The sequence below is a fragment of the Ochotona princeps genome, chromosome 28 (assembly GCF_030435755.1).
Source record: "Ochotona princeps isolate mOchPri1 chromosome 28, mOchPri1.hap1, whole genome shotgun sequence".
NCBI lineage: Eukaryota > Metazoa > Chordata > Mammalia > Lagomorpha > Ochotonidae > Ochotona > Ochotona princeps.
In genome coordinates this window covers 1,952,338-1,966,019 of record NC_080859.1, presented here as the reverse complement: position 1 = coordinate 1,966,019, position 13,682 = coordinate 1,952,338, and the positions used below count along the sequence as shown (strand labels likewise).

The window sequence follows — 13,682 nt, the reverse complement described above, 5'->3', positions numbered from 1 at the left end:
GCGTCCCCGAGCACTTGTCCCCGGCGCGAGCGCAGGCCAGCGGCGGTGCTGCTCCTGGGGCCGACGGACCTCGCTGCCCCGCTGAGTGCGCCCCGGCCCCAGCTCGCTCCACCCTCCCGCCCCCCGCGCCGGGAGCCGCTGTGGGGAAATTTGAACCCGCGGCCCCCGCGCCGCCGAGGAGGCCGTCCCCGGGCGTGCAGGGCCTGAGCGCGATGGGCGGCGCGGCCGGTTCCCCGAGGACTCGGTGAAGCCCGCTCCGTCGCCCGCACATGGAGGCTGCCCGGGCGGAGTAGAGCGGCCGCCGTCTCCTCCGCGCTGCCTTCGGACCTGAAGCAGGTGCACCTGTGCGGGAGCGCCCCGCGTCTCCGAGGGAGAACTGACCGACTGGGCGGGCGCAGCTCCGGACCCGGACCTCGGGTGCACAAGCCCCTGGCCAGTGACCCCGTCGCCTCGAGCAGGAACTTCGGCGCAAGTTTTCGCTGGGCAAAATGGGGTAAGGATGTTTTGTGGCTCCTGGCCGGCCGGGCACCTGTGCGTTGGCAGGCGGCGGTGTCCTGAACTCGCCCGCCGCCCGGCCGAGCTGGCCCCGTCTCGGCACAGCAGCGGCGCGCTAACCTTTCGCCAGCTATTTTGGTCGAGTGGCTTTCCAGAGGTCACCGTGAAGGGATCCCTGCGAGTGCGAGGCGTGCTGGGCACTCGCTCGGGCTGCGGGGTGCCCGAGCCGCGCGGTCCCGCGGGGGTGGGGTGTCTGCCCCCGGGGTCACGTGCCGGTGCCCTCGCCCGCCCTGCCCGCTGGTCTGCCCTTGGCGAGCCCCAGCGGACACGTGTGGGGTTGGTTTACGGGGAACAGTAACACCTGGGAATCGGGGCCTCTGTGGTGCCGGTGCCCAGAGCAGAGATGGGCAGTGGAGGGGCTCCGGGCGGCACGAACTTCTGCACTCGGTGTTCTTTTTTGCTTTGACGCTCAGACCTGCTGTTTCCGTGAACAGCCATTCCTGCGGCTGCCTGCCCACCCAGAGCCCACCTCGCCTGCCCGCCCACCCAGAGCCCACCCCGCCTGCCCGCCCACCCAGAGCCCACCCCGCCTGCGTTTCCGATCTTTCCTTAACTTCTTCACCTGTTCGCCTGATGAAATCTTATGGCCTTCTTATCCGAACAGGAAGCCCTTAGAATAAGGAGTCTTTGATAGATTGCCAATGCGTTTTCTCAAAGGGCAACTTCCAGAATTTTCCATTGTGTGTGTGGTTGGACCAACCTTCTCAAGTGTAGCTGAGGGCTGGATGTGAAGGAATGGACTCAAGTTCTGCAATTCCTTGGGAGGTTTTGGTGCTGTGGCTCACACTTGGGGAGCGTTCCCAGCTCAGTGGTACCGTTTTGTTGGAATTAACCTTTGAAGTTTGTGAACTTGTGCAACTTTGAAAATTGAGAACATCCGTTGCAGGAGTCCCTTCTGAGGACTTGCGTGAGTGATGAGATTATTGTGGTGAGATGTGGGCTACTTGAAGAGTAAGGAAAATGCAGAGTTCTGTTTCTGGTGCTGCTGTGAGTAGTTCGTGAGGGATAGGAAACAGCATTCCTGCCTCTTGTCTGTAAAATGAAGGGGCTCTACGAGGCGACCTTTGCAAGATGGTCCAGCCTGTAAAAATCGATTTCTTTTTCTCATTCTTTTCCCCCAATTTAATGGCTACCATGTGGTTTCTTAAAGTAGAACTTTAAGATGGAGGATTCGCTCCCCCCTCCCAATAATTCAAATGCTTAAGCTGGAAAAAAATAGCATGTGAAAGCTGTTTTATGTGAATTGTTCAGATTTTCAATGAGAAAAATACTGTTCAAAGCCTTTAAAATATGGCTTCCTTCGAGCATCAGTAGGTCTGTTTAAAACATGTTGGAGGAGGGAAAAAGCAGCAGTTTTCTGTGCTGAAGACTGCATTCTCTCCAGAATGGTGGGAGCGAGGGAGGAGAGACTGCCTTGTCTACAGCCGGGAAGCTACCCTGCTGTCCCCGTGTCACCGAGGGCGCCCTGAGAGGACTAGTGTTAGAGCTGTGAGGGCAGCTCCAGGAAGGTGAGGCGCAGTTAGACGTGGAACTGCACGGACGTCGTGGGCAGACATGTCCGTTTGCCCTTGGTTTGTGAGGAGTGAGGAGCGAGGGAGTCAGGGCTGGGAAGTGGGACTTTGCCGTGTTTCACGTGAGGTGCTGAGGGGAGAGTGGCCGGAGGTGGGAGGGGAGCAGGCAGCAAAGGCGTTGAAGCCGAGTCGCATGCCCCGTGGGTGCCCACAGTTCCTGTTGGCCCAATGAGCCAAGTTGCTGGGGCCGCGTGTCAAAAGAGGGGAAAGGCTTTCACGTGCTGCCCATGAAGCCCTCAGTGCCCTTCCTTGGCCGGGTACCAACAGTTCAGCAGAGTGTGTGACGAGTTTCATCTGCTGCACATACCTAGGTTAGAGTAAGGAGTTAGCTTTGGCTTCATTGTGGACATGATTGAAAGCCTAGAAGGGCACAGGCTAAGCAAAGACATTTCTTCTGAATAAAATGGATGATTAGGCAGAAGAAAGCCAACGGCTCTTGTAGTGGTAGTTTCTGTGCTGTGTGGAAATGGAAGAGAACAGCTGAAACTGACAGTTGGCAGAGCCTATCAAAGTATCTTGGATGATGCCTGAACATTGACTTGCGGGGAAGGCAGCTGAAGTACGGACTGTAACGTAGGTGTGTGAGAGCCCTAGGAATTACAGCATTCCTGTGTGTGAGGTGGAGTCCTGGAAACGCTTCAAAGCCGCTGTGGGGGGTGGTGGGGGCTGAGATCTGACCTCCCCACCCCCAAGTTGCATCTCCTGACGGAGGCGTGAGTCAGTAGCTATTTCAGAACCAGGGCGGGAGTAGGCACCACAATCCAGTCACTTGAGGCAATTACTTCATGCTGCTTCTGTTTCCATTGAGCTCCTGTTGGCGGCCTGGTGCCAGGAGCAACGGAACAGAGAAGCCCCTCCACGCCTCTCCCCACCATGGAGAGCTACTGGGTTCCCCCTGCTGGGGCGTCCTTAGGACGCTGTTTCTGATTGGACTCACCTGCCTGTGGGACCCTCCAAGCCCACCTTCCCTGGATCACTTACTCAAGTATGAAGTGGGGACTGCCGTGTTGCAAACTAGGGTGAAAACCATCTCATCACACATCCTTCACTGTGTGTTCATTTGACCAACTTGGAACACTGTGTGCTCAAAGCTCGGTACTGGCTGAAACAGCCTGGCCGGGATGGGAAGCACACACCGAGGCTGCAGGAGGCCAGCAGGGCACTGGGGCGTCTCAGCGGGTTTGTGTGTCGCTGTGAGGCAGAGGGAAGGAGGGGTGGAGGAGGTGATTGGTTGTACCTGGGGATGGATTGGCTGGAGGGGAACCTGTGGCCATGGAGAGGGCCCTGGGGCAGAGGGATAGCACCTGGCAGCACCGGGTCAGGGGCTGAGAGGGAGTTTGGGGTGAGGGACTTTCTGTGCAGGACACAGCTCTGGAAGCTTAGGGAGGAGCCAAGTGAGAGAGCCTTGCTGTCCACATGGAAGACTTTGGCTTATGCTGTAAGTGTGTTTGACGACTCCTTCAGCTGCGATCTGTGACCAGGCCCATGCCTGCTCATAAACTGATAAAATGTGATCAGACAATACCCTTGATTTGTGTGATGCACTCTATCGTGCTGGTTTCTTTTATTATTCTATTTTTTTTGAAGATTTGTTTATTTTTTATTAGAAAGGCAGACTTTACAGAGAGAATGGAACAGATCTTCCATCTGCTGGTTCACTTCTCAGATGCAGCAGCCAGAGGCCAGAGCTGAGCTGATCTGAAGCCAGGAACCAGGAGCTTCCTCTGGGTCTCCCATGTGGATGCAGGGTCTGAAAACTTTGGGCAATCCTGTACTGCTTTTCCAGGCCACAAGCAGGGAGCTGTGCTGGGGACCGTGATGTGGGTGTGGAAGACAGGAAGGTGTGGAGAGTATTGTTCCATCGCAGGCAGGGCCGCAAGGAATTTCCCGCTGCATGGCAGGGCCCGGCGGATGTCTCTACGACCACCTGAATGCAGCTCCAGCTCCCTTTGCATGGACACCGGACAACCCCGCTGAGAATTCTGTAATCTGTTTAGGCATTGTCTGCCTCTGCGGAGTTCATGTTTACTACCAGTGTGAGCTTGGAAGTTGATGTTGCTGATACCCTTTTAGCAAAAGGGCCTTTTATTATTGCAGTCTCAGCTGCCCCCACTGACCATATGCTAATCAAGGTGTTCCATCCCCAGGTGTAGTGGGATCGCTTCTTTTCCTCTTTCCTTGATCTTTAGCTCCCTCCTTCTGTGATGCAGTTCCTCCCTTAACTGATTCAAGACTAAGTGTAGACTGAGGATTGTAGTAGGAATGTGTTACTGATTGATATGCACCATCTATTGAGAACTTCCTGACCACAGGGTCAGGATGGATAACATGCTGTTTTAAGGTGAAACAAGCGGCAGAATTATCCTTAGAAACATCCACTTGACCATGATGTAAACAGTCTGAGCCAGAGTTTGACTGTTTCTGTATAAATAAAGTGGACAGCTTTCCCGCATTGTCCATTATGATCATGAAATCATAGTGGTCCATTTCTTTCCTCTTTATGCCTCATCCACGCACCCTTCTCGAGTTCGGCTGGAGCTGGATCAGAAATGGAGCAGCCAAGACATGGACTGATACCCATATGAGATGCTGGTGCTGCAGGTGGAGGCTTGCGTCACTACACCATGACACTGGCCCTATTTATTATTATTATTAAAAGTCAGTCCAGTTAAATGGGCAGAGAGTAGGAGAAATGAGTCCCAGCGAATTGATGTTTTCTTTCTTGCATCTGCGAAGCCTCTGACCTGGGGTGGAATCAGCAGTGTCCCTCTCTTTGTGAGACCTGAGCAGGGGGTTCCTGAAGATCAAAACCACTTCTCTGTTCATTTTTTAAAAACTGAGTGATTTTGAGGCACTGTAAGATTTCAAGTTCATTAAGCATCTGTATTTCAAAAGGCTCTCCACATGAGGAGTATTTATGCAGTTATTAGCCCACATAGAGGAGTTGAGATAAAATGTTGAAGTCTTATTACATGGCATTTCTAGAGTAGGTAAAAATTTTAAAGCCATTCATCCTAGTCTGAGAGTGGAAGATGAAGCTGATAACGCTGCCTGTTGCAGCAGCAGTCTGGAGGGTGATGTTATTGTATAAAAATCATCTTTTTGTGTCTTGCCTCTTCCCTTCATTTGAGTTTTTTTTTTTTTTTAAGATTTGCTTATTTAAAAGGCAAAATTACCCAGAGAGAGGCAGAGACAGAGAATTTGTATCTGCTGGTTCATTCCCCAGAGAGCTGCAGTGGCCAGCACTGGACTGGGCTAAAGCCAGGCGCCAGCTTCACCTGGGTCTCCCGAGCTCTCGGGCCATCCATTAGCTGGGAGCTGCATTGGGAGTGGGACAGCAGGGACATGATCCGATGCCCATTTGGCATGCTGGCATCACAGGTGGCAGCTTTACCAACTAGGCAACTGTGTAGACCCATGCCTTTTGTTCATTTTTTTAAAGATTTATTTTTAACAGAAGGACGGAGTTATGTAGAGACGGGGAGAGCTCGCAAGCTTCCACCCACTGGCGCATTCCCTAACTGGCCACAATGGCCGGAACTGAGCAGATCTGAGGCCAGGAGCTTTCTCCTGATGTACCATGTGGGCACAGGAGCCTGAGGACTCGAACCATCCTCTGCTGCTTTCCTTGACAGTAACAGGGAGCTGGAAAGAAGTGGAGTAGCTGGGACATGAACCTGCACCTGTATGGCACTGTGGGCGGAGGCTTAGCTTGCTATGTCGTGGTACCAGCCCTTGCTTTTTATTTTCAGTGTTTTTAAGATTTTTTTTTTTTAAATCTGTATACTTCCCTGGTAAGTCTAATTTAGAATTAACTTTATAGGGGCCTCTTAGTACTTTCCAAGGAGAATGAGGAGTCTATTCTTCTTCCTTGCACCCCTTGTCTCTCAATTAATGGATCATGGAGCCAGTATGGTGGTTGTTAGCTAATATAATTTTAAATGTCTTTTCTTTTTTAAAGTAGGCTATTAAAGGAGGGCAGAAAGTTATATTTGCTTTTTTTTTTTAAAAAGATTTATTCATTTTATTGCAGCCAGATATACACAGAGGAGGAGAGACAGAGAGGAAGATCTTCTGTCTGATGATTCACTCCCCAAGTGAGCCGCAACGGGCCAATGCGCGCCGATCCGAAGCCGGGAACCTGGAACCTCTTCCGGGTCTCCCACGCGGGTGCAGTGTCCCAATGCATTGGTCCGTCCTCGACTGCTTTCCCAGGCCACAAGCAGGGAGCTGGACGGGAAGTGGAGCTGCCGGGATTAGAACTGGCGCCCATGTGGGATCCTGGCGCGCTCAAGGCGAGGACTTTAGCCGCTATCCCAAAAGGTGCTCAATTCTTACAACCATTCCACCTTGAAGACTGCAGGCCAACATTTGTCATGGATTACGTCAAACCCCTTAATGTTTTATCAGAGACCACTAAAAGCAAGACATCCATACAGCAGTGCCATTTCTTTCTTCAAACCTAACATTAGATCGCTTCTCGGCCTTTTGGCTAAGATCAAACCTAACACTAGGTGTTGATGTGACTTTTCAAAGCTGCAGGATTTGCAAAAACAAACTGTACAATGAAAACAAAATATTGATTAGATGGCTGTTTCCTTGTGTAGAAGCAATTTTATTTTCTAATATAAAAACAAATATAGGGCCCGGCGACGTGGCCTAGTGGCTAAAGTCCTTGCCTTGAAAGCCCCAGGATCCCATATGGGCGCTGGTTCTAATCCCGGCAGCTCCACTTCCCATCCAGCTCCCTGCTTGTGGCCTGGGAAAGCAGTTGAGGATGGCCCAAAGCCTTGGGACCCAGCACCCGCATTGGAGACCTGGAAGAAATTCCTGGATCCTGGCTCCTGGCTCCTGGCTCCTGGCTCCGGATCAGCACAGTACCAGCCATTGCACTCACTTGGGGAGTGAATCATTGGACAGAAGATCTTCCTTTCTATCTCTCTTCCTCTCTGTATATCTGACTTTGTAATAAAAATAAATAAATCTTTTTTAAAAAAAATTGAGCATCTTTTGTAAAAGGACCGAGACCTGAGCACTGCCCTGAGGAAGCACAGGTGTGTTACCTCACATGCTGACGGGCTGCTGGTCCCTGGGCGTGTTCACATGGGCTGTGGCAGGGTGTGTCCTTGACATTTCTGCCTCCGGAGAGGTGTTTGTTTCTGGACCTGTTCCTCTCTGCCCTGGGATAGTTTGTACAACAGTGTGCTGGGAGCTGTGGCTCTGACACACGCCTCTGTGGGCAGTGTGTGCTGTCCTTCCTGCAGACCGCTGCGTGGTAAAGCTCACCTGTGCAGCGCCGGCTGCGGGCAGTGGGCCTGGAGCTCGATGGAGGGACGGTTTAGATGGGCGTCAGCTGGATGTGCTGCTTTGCTCAGGCTTTTCCTGGTCGTTGGACCCTTTCACATGGCACTCGGTCTCACTGAAGTGGCTGTTATCGTCCCTCTGTTTTATTTAAAAATTTATAAGCAATTTAAGAGGCCTGTTCGAAATGAGACTTTTTTTGGTGAGTTGGACTTTTTTTGCCCTAGCTGTTTTAAGTTTGTTCAGTTGACTTTTTTCTTAACATTTATTTATTTTTCTTGGAAAGGCAGATTTACTGAAAGAAGGAGAGATGAAGATCTTCTGTCTTCTGGTTCACTTCCCAAGTGGCTGTAAAGGCTGGGACTAAGCCAATCTGAAGCTAGGAGCCAGGAGCTTCTTCTAGGTCTCCCACATGGGTGCAGGGTCCAAGGCTTTGGACCGTGCTCGACTGCTTTCACAAGCCACTAGTAGGGAGCTGGATGGCAAGTGGGGCCTCTGGGACAGGAACCAGCGCCCATATGGGATCCTGGTGCGTGCTAGGCAAGGACCTGAGCCGCTAGGCTACCGTGCAGGGCCCTATGGATGGGCTTTTTATTGGCTTGTGAGAAGTTATCTAAAATGGATCTATCAATATCTTAAAATCCTCATATCAGACTTCTGTTTAGAAATTTCTGTCTGCCTCCTTGGGAGGGGAGATGAATGTGCTCCTTTCTAGGCTTGGAGATGACTGTCATGGTCGAGTGTATTTAGCCTAGCGCTTACCTTCCTGTCCTGTTGCTTGTTTTGTAAAACACTGCTGTTTTCCGTCTTATTTTGTTATGAGTCTCTGGACTTATAGCATTAACATTCATGTGCTTCTGCTTCATCGTCTCCCGGCTCCCAAGGTGGTTACAGAACGAGGGTTCCGTCTCCGCCTGTCTATTCAGTAGCACCAGGGATCTGGGTGTATTCAGCTAAACGGGAAGACTCCCAAGTCACCCTTAAACTCTTGAGATTCTATTGATTTTTCAGAAAATTAGTTCTGGATTGCATTTGCTGACTTCTTCTGACATAGGTTATCATTTGTAGAATTCGTTACCTATCTTTGCTGTTGCTTTCATTTAGTATCCTACTAATAATGTTAAATTTGTGATTATTGCTGTGGGTGTGTGAGTGCCGGTGGGAAGACATTAATGATAATTCTATTTTTATTTTGCAACATTTGCCTGTTGAACAGTCTTGTGTGTTCAAAGTGTAATTATAGACTGTTCACATGGTAAGAAGCTGGCCACAAGAATCTTCATAAAGATGGTGCACCGGTCCATGAGAAGCTGGAATGCACCGTGTGCCGGATGTTCACTGGGACTTCCGCTTTGTAAAGCAGATTCTGCAGTTGTTTAGAAAGCTTTGAAAGAGTGTAATTGGCACCTGCCGTGGTAGCCTAGTGGCTAAAGTCCTCGCCTTGTGTGCACCAGGATCCCATTGGATGTCAGTTCTAATCTGGGCATCCCCACTGCCCATCCAGCTCCCTGCTTGTGGCCTGGGAAAGCAGTTGAGGACGGCTCAAAGCCTGCACCTGCGTAGGAGACCTGGAGGAGGTTCTGGGCTCCTGGCTTTGGCCGTTGCAGCCGATTGGGGAGTGAAGGAGTGGATGGAAAATCTTCCTGTCTCTCCTCCTCTCTGTATATCTGCTTTTCCGATAAAAATAAAATATATCTTTTAAAAAAGTATCTTTGAAGTGCTGCCCTGTCTCTTCCTGAGAGGGAGTGGTGTGGAAACAGTGTTTCTAATGTACTGTTTGGAAGGCGCAGTGATGAGGGAGTGGGAGAGGCAGGCAGATGTTACATCTCTTGGATCACTCTCCCAAAGGGTTAGTCCAACAGCTCCTGGACAGAGCCAGGCCAAAGCCAGGAGCTCCGTCTAGGTCTCCTGGGCTGGTGACAGGAGCGCCAGTGTCAAGAGAACCTTCAGTGCGTCCCAGGCACAGCAGGAGGACTGTGGTGCTGGGAGCACCTCCCAGCCACAGCAGGAGACTCCACCTGAGCCACCATGCTACAGTAGGCCAGTGTCCTCGGTGGCAGCCCACCATGCTGCTCCACAATGCTGACCTGAAATTTCATTTTTTGGGTCTTTCTGAATCTTACTTTTTCTACAGTGAGCATATTAAGTTTCAGAACTCTTTCTGAGTTTTAAGAGTAAGGTTGTGGGGCCAGCACTGTGGCTTAGTAGGTTAAACCTGAACCTGTTGTGCTGGTTTGTGTCTCAGCTGCCCCACCTAACAGTCCAGCTCCCTGCTTATTGCCTGGGAATACAATGGGAGGAGTATCTTCTGTATGTTACTGGTCGACATATTTCATAGAGAGGGAGGTAGAGTTCAAAGTGAAGATGTGACTTACGGGAGGTTCTGGAACTGTGACATAGTAGAGCACGGTGTAGACCCTCTGGTCCTTCCAGGTGTGTCTGTCTGTTCAGGGGTCCTGAATAATGCGTGCTATACACCGTGGGCCGTCCTCGACTGCTTTCCCAGGCCACAGGCAGGGAGCTGGATGGGAAGTGGAGCTGCTGGGATTAGAACCGGCGCCCATATGGGATCCTGGGGCGTTCAAGGCAAGGACTTTAGCCGCTAGGCCACGCCACCGGGCCCTGTTCTTGAGCTCTTGCTACGTTAGTGGCTGTGATGACTCATCTGGGTTGGATACATGTGGGAAAAGCCTCCTTCACTGAAGAAGGGAGACCAGGTGTAGAGTGGCAGAAGTCACCGTCACATTGGTAGTTGCCAGTTCTGAATCTGCAGCAGAAGCACTGAAGCAGAATTACACCCAGAGAGGGAGAGACCGATCTCCCGTCTACTGGTTCACTTCCCCAAAGCCGCAGCAGAGGGGCTCAGCCAGACCAGAGCCAGGAGTCGGGAGCTTCTTCCAGGTCTCCCGCTTGAGTGCTGGGACCACCCTTGGCCATCTTCAGCTGCTTTCCTAGGCACATTAGCAAGGAGATGACTTGAAAGTGGAGCCGTGAGGCCTTGAACTGGTGCTCCTGAGGGAGGCCAGCATCGCAGGCGACAGCATACCTACCTCGCGAGCCCATCGTGTTTCTTTTCCTTTGGCTGTCCCTGTTCCTCCCACAACTTTTGATTTAGTAAGTCTCAGTAGGGTCTGCAGCTCTGCTGTTGTAACAGACGCTCTGATGCTGTTGCAGCTGTTGTAAATGAAACCTCCAGATGGGAGAGCCAGTGGTTGCTGAAGTTGCTTTTGTGTCTCTTTCATGCAAAAACTTACATTTGAAGTGAAGGATAAGAAAGCCTGATGGAGCCAAGTATGTGGTCATTTTTAGTAGACGATTGAAACCGGTCTTAAACCTGATCACTTGAAGCAGTGCTTAACCAGCTGTGCACATTTCCAGTGCAGACTTAGTTTTGCTTTCTGACATTTCTGAATGTATTGTTTTTTTTTAAATTGACTCTGCTTTGGCTTCTGATGTTTTCTGTCTTTGGAAGAAATACGGTTTTCTTTTAAGTTATTTATTTAGCTTAGGTATCCTAAAGTTTGTCCTCACGTCATAAATATTAATTTTCTCTTCCTGTATGACAAAGGGCCGCACTTCAGGGTTTCTGTGCTTGGAAGTCAGGGCATCTGTTAGTGGGGCTTAAGGCCTGCATGGCAGCTGTAGGATGGCAGCTGGATCCAGGACCTTGGCCGTGGAAGGCCGTTGTCTACAGTTCACGTGGCTGTTGGCAGAATTCATTTTGTTGTGGTTATACAACTCAGAGAGGCCTCCTCAGGCCAACAGAGGAACCTTTTTAAATAGGACTCACACTTGGATACAGCCCAGCTACTGACGATAGTCTCCCTCTTGACTAGCTTGAAGTTGGCTGATCTGTGACCTAATCTCTTGCGATAGCCCAGCACCACCATCTGCTGTCTGTGCAGGAAGTGACCACCTGGGTGTGGTTATCTCAGGCCGGTCCTGATTAGGTTCTGTCCTGCACATACCTCTGGGTGTGTTCCTGATGCTCAGAGGTCAGTATGTGTGTCCCATGGGACGGGTGTCTGTACTGCTCCAGGAAGGACCTTCCGCTCCTAGGCATCCCATCTAGAGCCCACACTGCTTCTGCCGTGTTTTGTCTCGTTTCCTCGACCCTAAGTTTTCTTACTTGGTTTAACCCCTAGTTTTGCTTGAATACATTTTCCTGTAATTTGCTGGAAAGAGTGGGTAAGGAATTAAGTGTCTGGGACATTGCCTGTGTGAAAGTGTTCCCTCTGCTCTCCTCCCCCCAGCCCCAGTTGAATATGGGTAATCAGACAGGAAATCATTTCCTCTCCCGATTATGAAGGCTCTTGACCAATTGTGTTCTACTTGCCAGTGTTGTTGGAATGCGTGTGATCCCCTCACCAACCCACATACATACTGGGGAAGGTTTAGAGATTTCCCTTTTGGCCCTGCTGTCCTGAAGTTTCTTGATTATATGGAGGTGGGCTGGTTTTTTTTTTTTTTTTGATTGTATGGTTTTGCTGTTGCTTTATTGTTTTGAAGACTATTTATTTGAGAGGCAGAGTTACAAAGAGAGGAGAGACAGATCTTGCATCTGCTGTTTGATTGTCCAAATGGGCGAAGAGGAGACTCTTGGTGTATGTGATCTGTGTCTTGCACGACCGGAGCGTGTTGAGGGGTGAGGTGCTCTGGCAGCCTTGCTCCTCCTGTGCTGTTTGTTTGGGCCCCACTCCCCCATCTTCAGCTGTGCGGAGAGGTCAGAAGTGGCTGCTGGGGCTAGGGAAGCGCTGCAGTGGAGGTGAGGGCTGTCTGCCTTGCTGTGCTGTCACTGAAACTCCTCAGCCTCCTGATGGCAGTCCCAGCCCTCAGCCCCACTGTGCCTCTGCCCCACATCCTGACGAGGTTGCCCGCTTAGCCCCCTCTCCACAGGAGCTTTGTAGTTTAAGGTTTTGCCAAGACAAGTATGATGCTTCTGTTTTCCATGTTTTTTCTTCTTTTTTTAAAGGTTTATTTATTTTTATTGGAAGTCAGACATACAGAGAGGAGGAGAGACGGAGAGGAAGATCTTCCATCCTTTGATTCACGCCCCCCCCCCCCCCCAGGGGCTGCAATGGCTGGAGCTGAGCCGATCTGAAGCCCAGAGCTTCTTCCAGGTCTCCAGCATGGGTGCAGGGTGCCAAGGCTTTGGGCCGTCCTTGACTGCTTTCCCAGGGCACAGGCAGGGAGCTGGATGGGAAGCAGGGCCGCCAGGATACGAACCACTGCCCATATGGGATTCTGGTGTGTGCAAGGCAAGGACTTTAAGCTGCTAGGCTATGACACCAGGCCCTGTTTTCCGTCTTTTAAAACTATTTAGGGTACTTACATACTAGTGGTGCTCTGTTGTTTCATATTTTTATACCTTCCTTTCCTCTTCACTTGCAGTTTAATAGAGTTTTAGGAAAGGAAGATAAATATGTAGTTATCTGACCAGATTGCTGAGCTCTGAGCTTCGGAATTTGTAAGACATCTTTCAGGATATGTTGACATTGTTGACAATTAATTGATTGGAATTGGGTGGATGATTAAGTGTTGGCTTTCTAAAAATCTCTCCTTGCACGCAACACCTGAAAATTCAGTGCATGGTGTAAGTACATCTTAAAATTAGAAGCGTTAAATTGTCAACCGAGACCGCAAAACAAAATCCTTTCTCACCATGTCAGGTAGCTGAGGTGTTGCTACAGTGTGTCCCCTCAGACAGTGCCTCTGGAGCAGCTACTTTGTGTTGTGAGTCATACCAGGCAGTGGGGATACAAGAGGAGTAGGCAGGCATGTAAACAAGAAACTACAGTGCTGTGATTCAAGTGCTGCCAGAGATGTGTGCGTTGTGCTCGAGCAGTGGGGACGGGGTGGGGGGAGCAGACAAGGCTTCACCGAGCCAGCTGAGTGTGCCCTGAGTTTTAAGGAGGAGCAGAAGGCAGAGAAAGGAAGATGTGACTGGAGAAGCAGCGGGAAGCCAGATGGACCGTGTCACCTTACGAGGAGGGTGCTTTTCCTCTGGGTTAGTGGCCTGTGTGTGTTTTTGACATGATCCTCATATCAGAAATCCATGTACCCTTCCTTCACTGTGCGTACAAATAATCTATCCTGTATGTGTGTATGTATCTAATTCAGTTGTACCTATTGTTGTATGATGTGTTTGTGTGGAAATGAAAAAAACTAAGCATCCTTTTTTTTTTTATTAGTTATTATGCATTATGTGACAGTTTCATAGGCTCTGGGAATCCCCCCACCCCTCCCCACACCCCT

The 13,682-nt window shown here is 50.5% G+C and overlaps 1 protein-coding gene across 1 annotated transcript in view; it reads left to right on the top strand.

Annotated features, from left to right (window-relative positions):
- Window positions 1-473: 473 nt before the first annotated feature.
- HOMER1 (homer scaffold protein 1) overlaps window positions 474-13,682 on the top strand; it is a 101,431-nt gene continuing 88,222 nt past the window's right edge. The window contains exon 1 of the mRNA XM_058656287.1: window positions 474-493. Within this exon, the coding sequence (XP_058512270.1) occupies window positions 489-493 (5 nt within the window). The 5' untranslated portion in view covers window positions 474-488. The remainder of the gene's footprint in view (window positions 494-13,682) is intronic.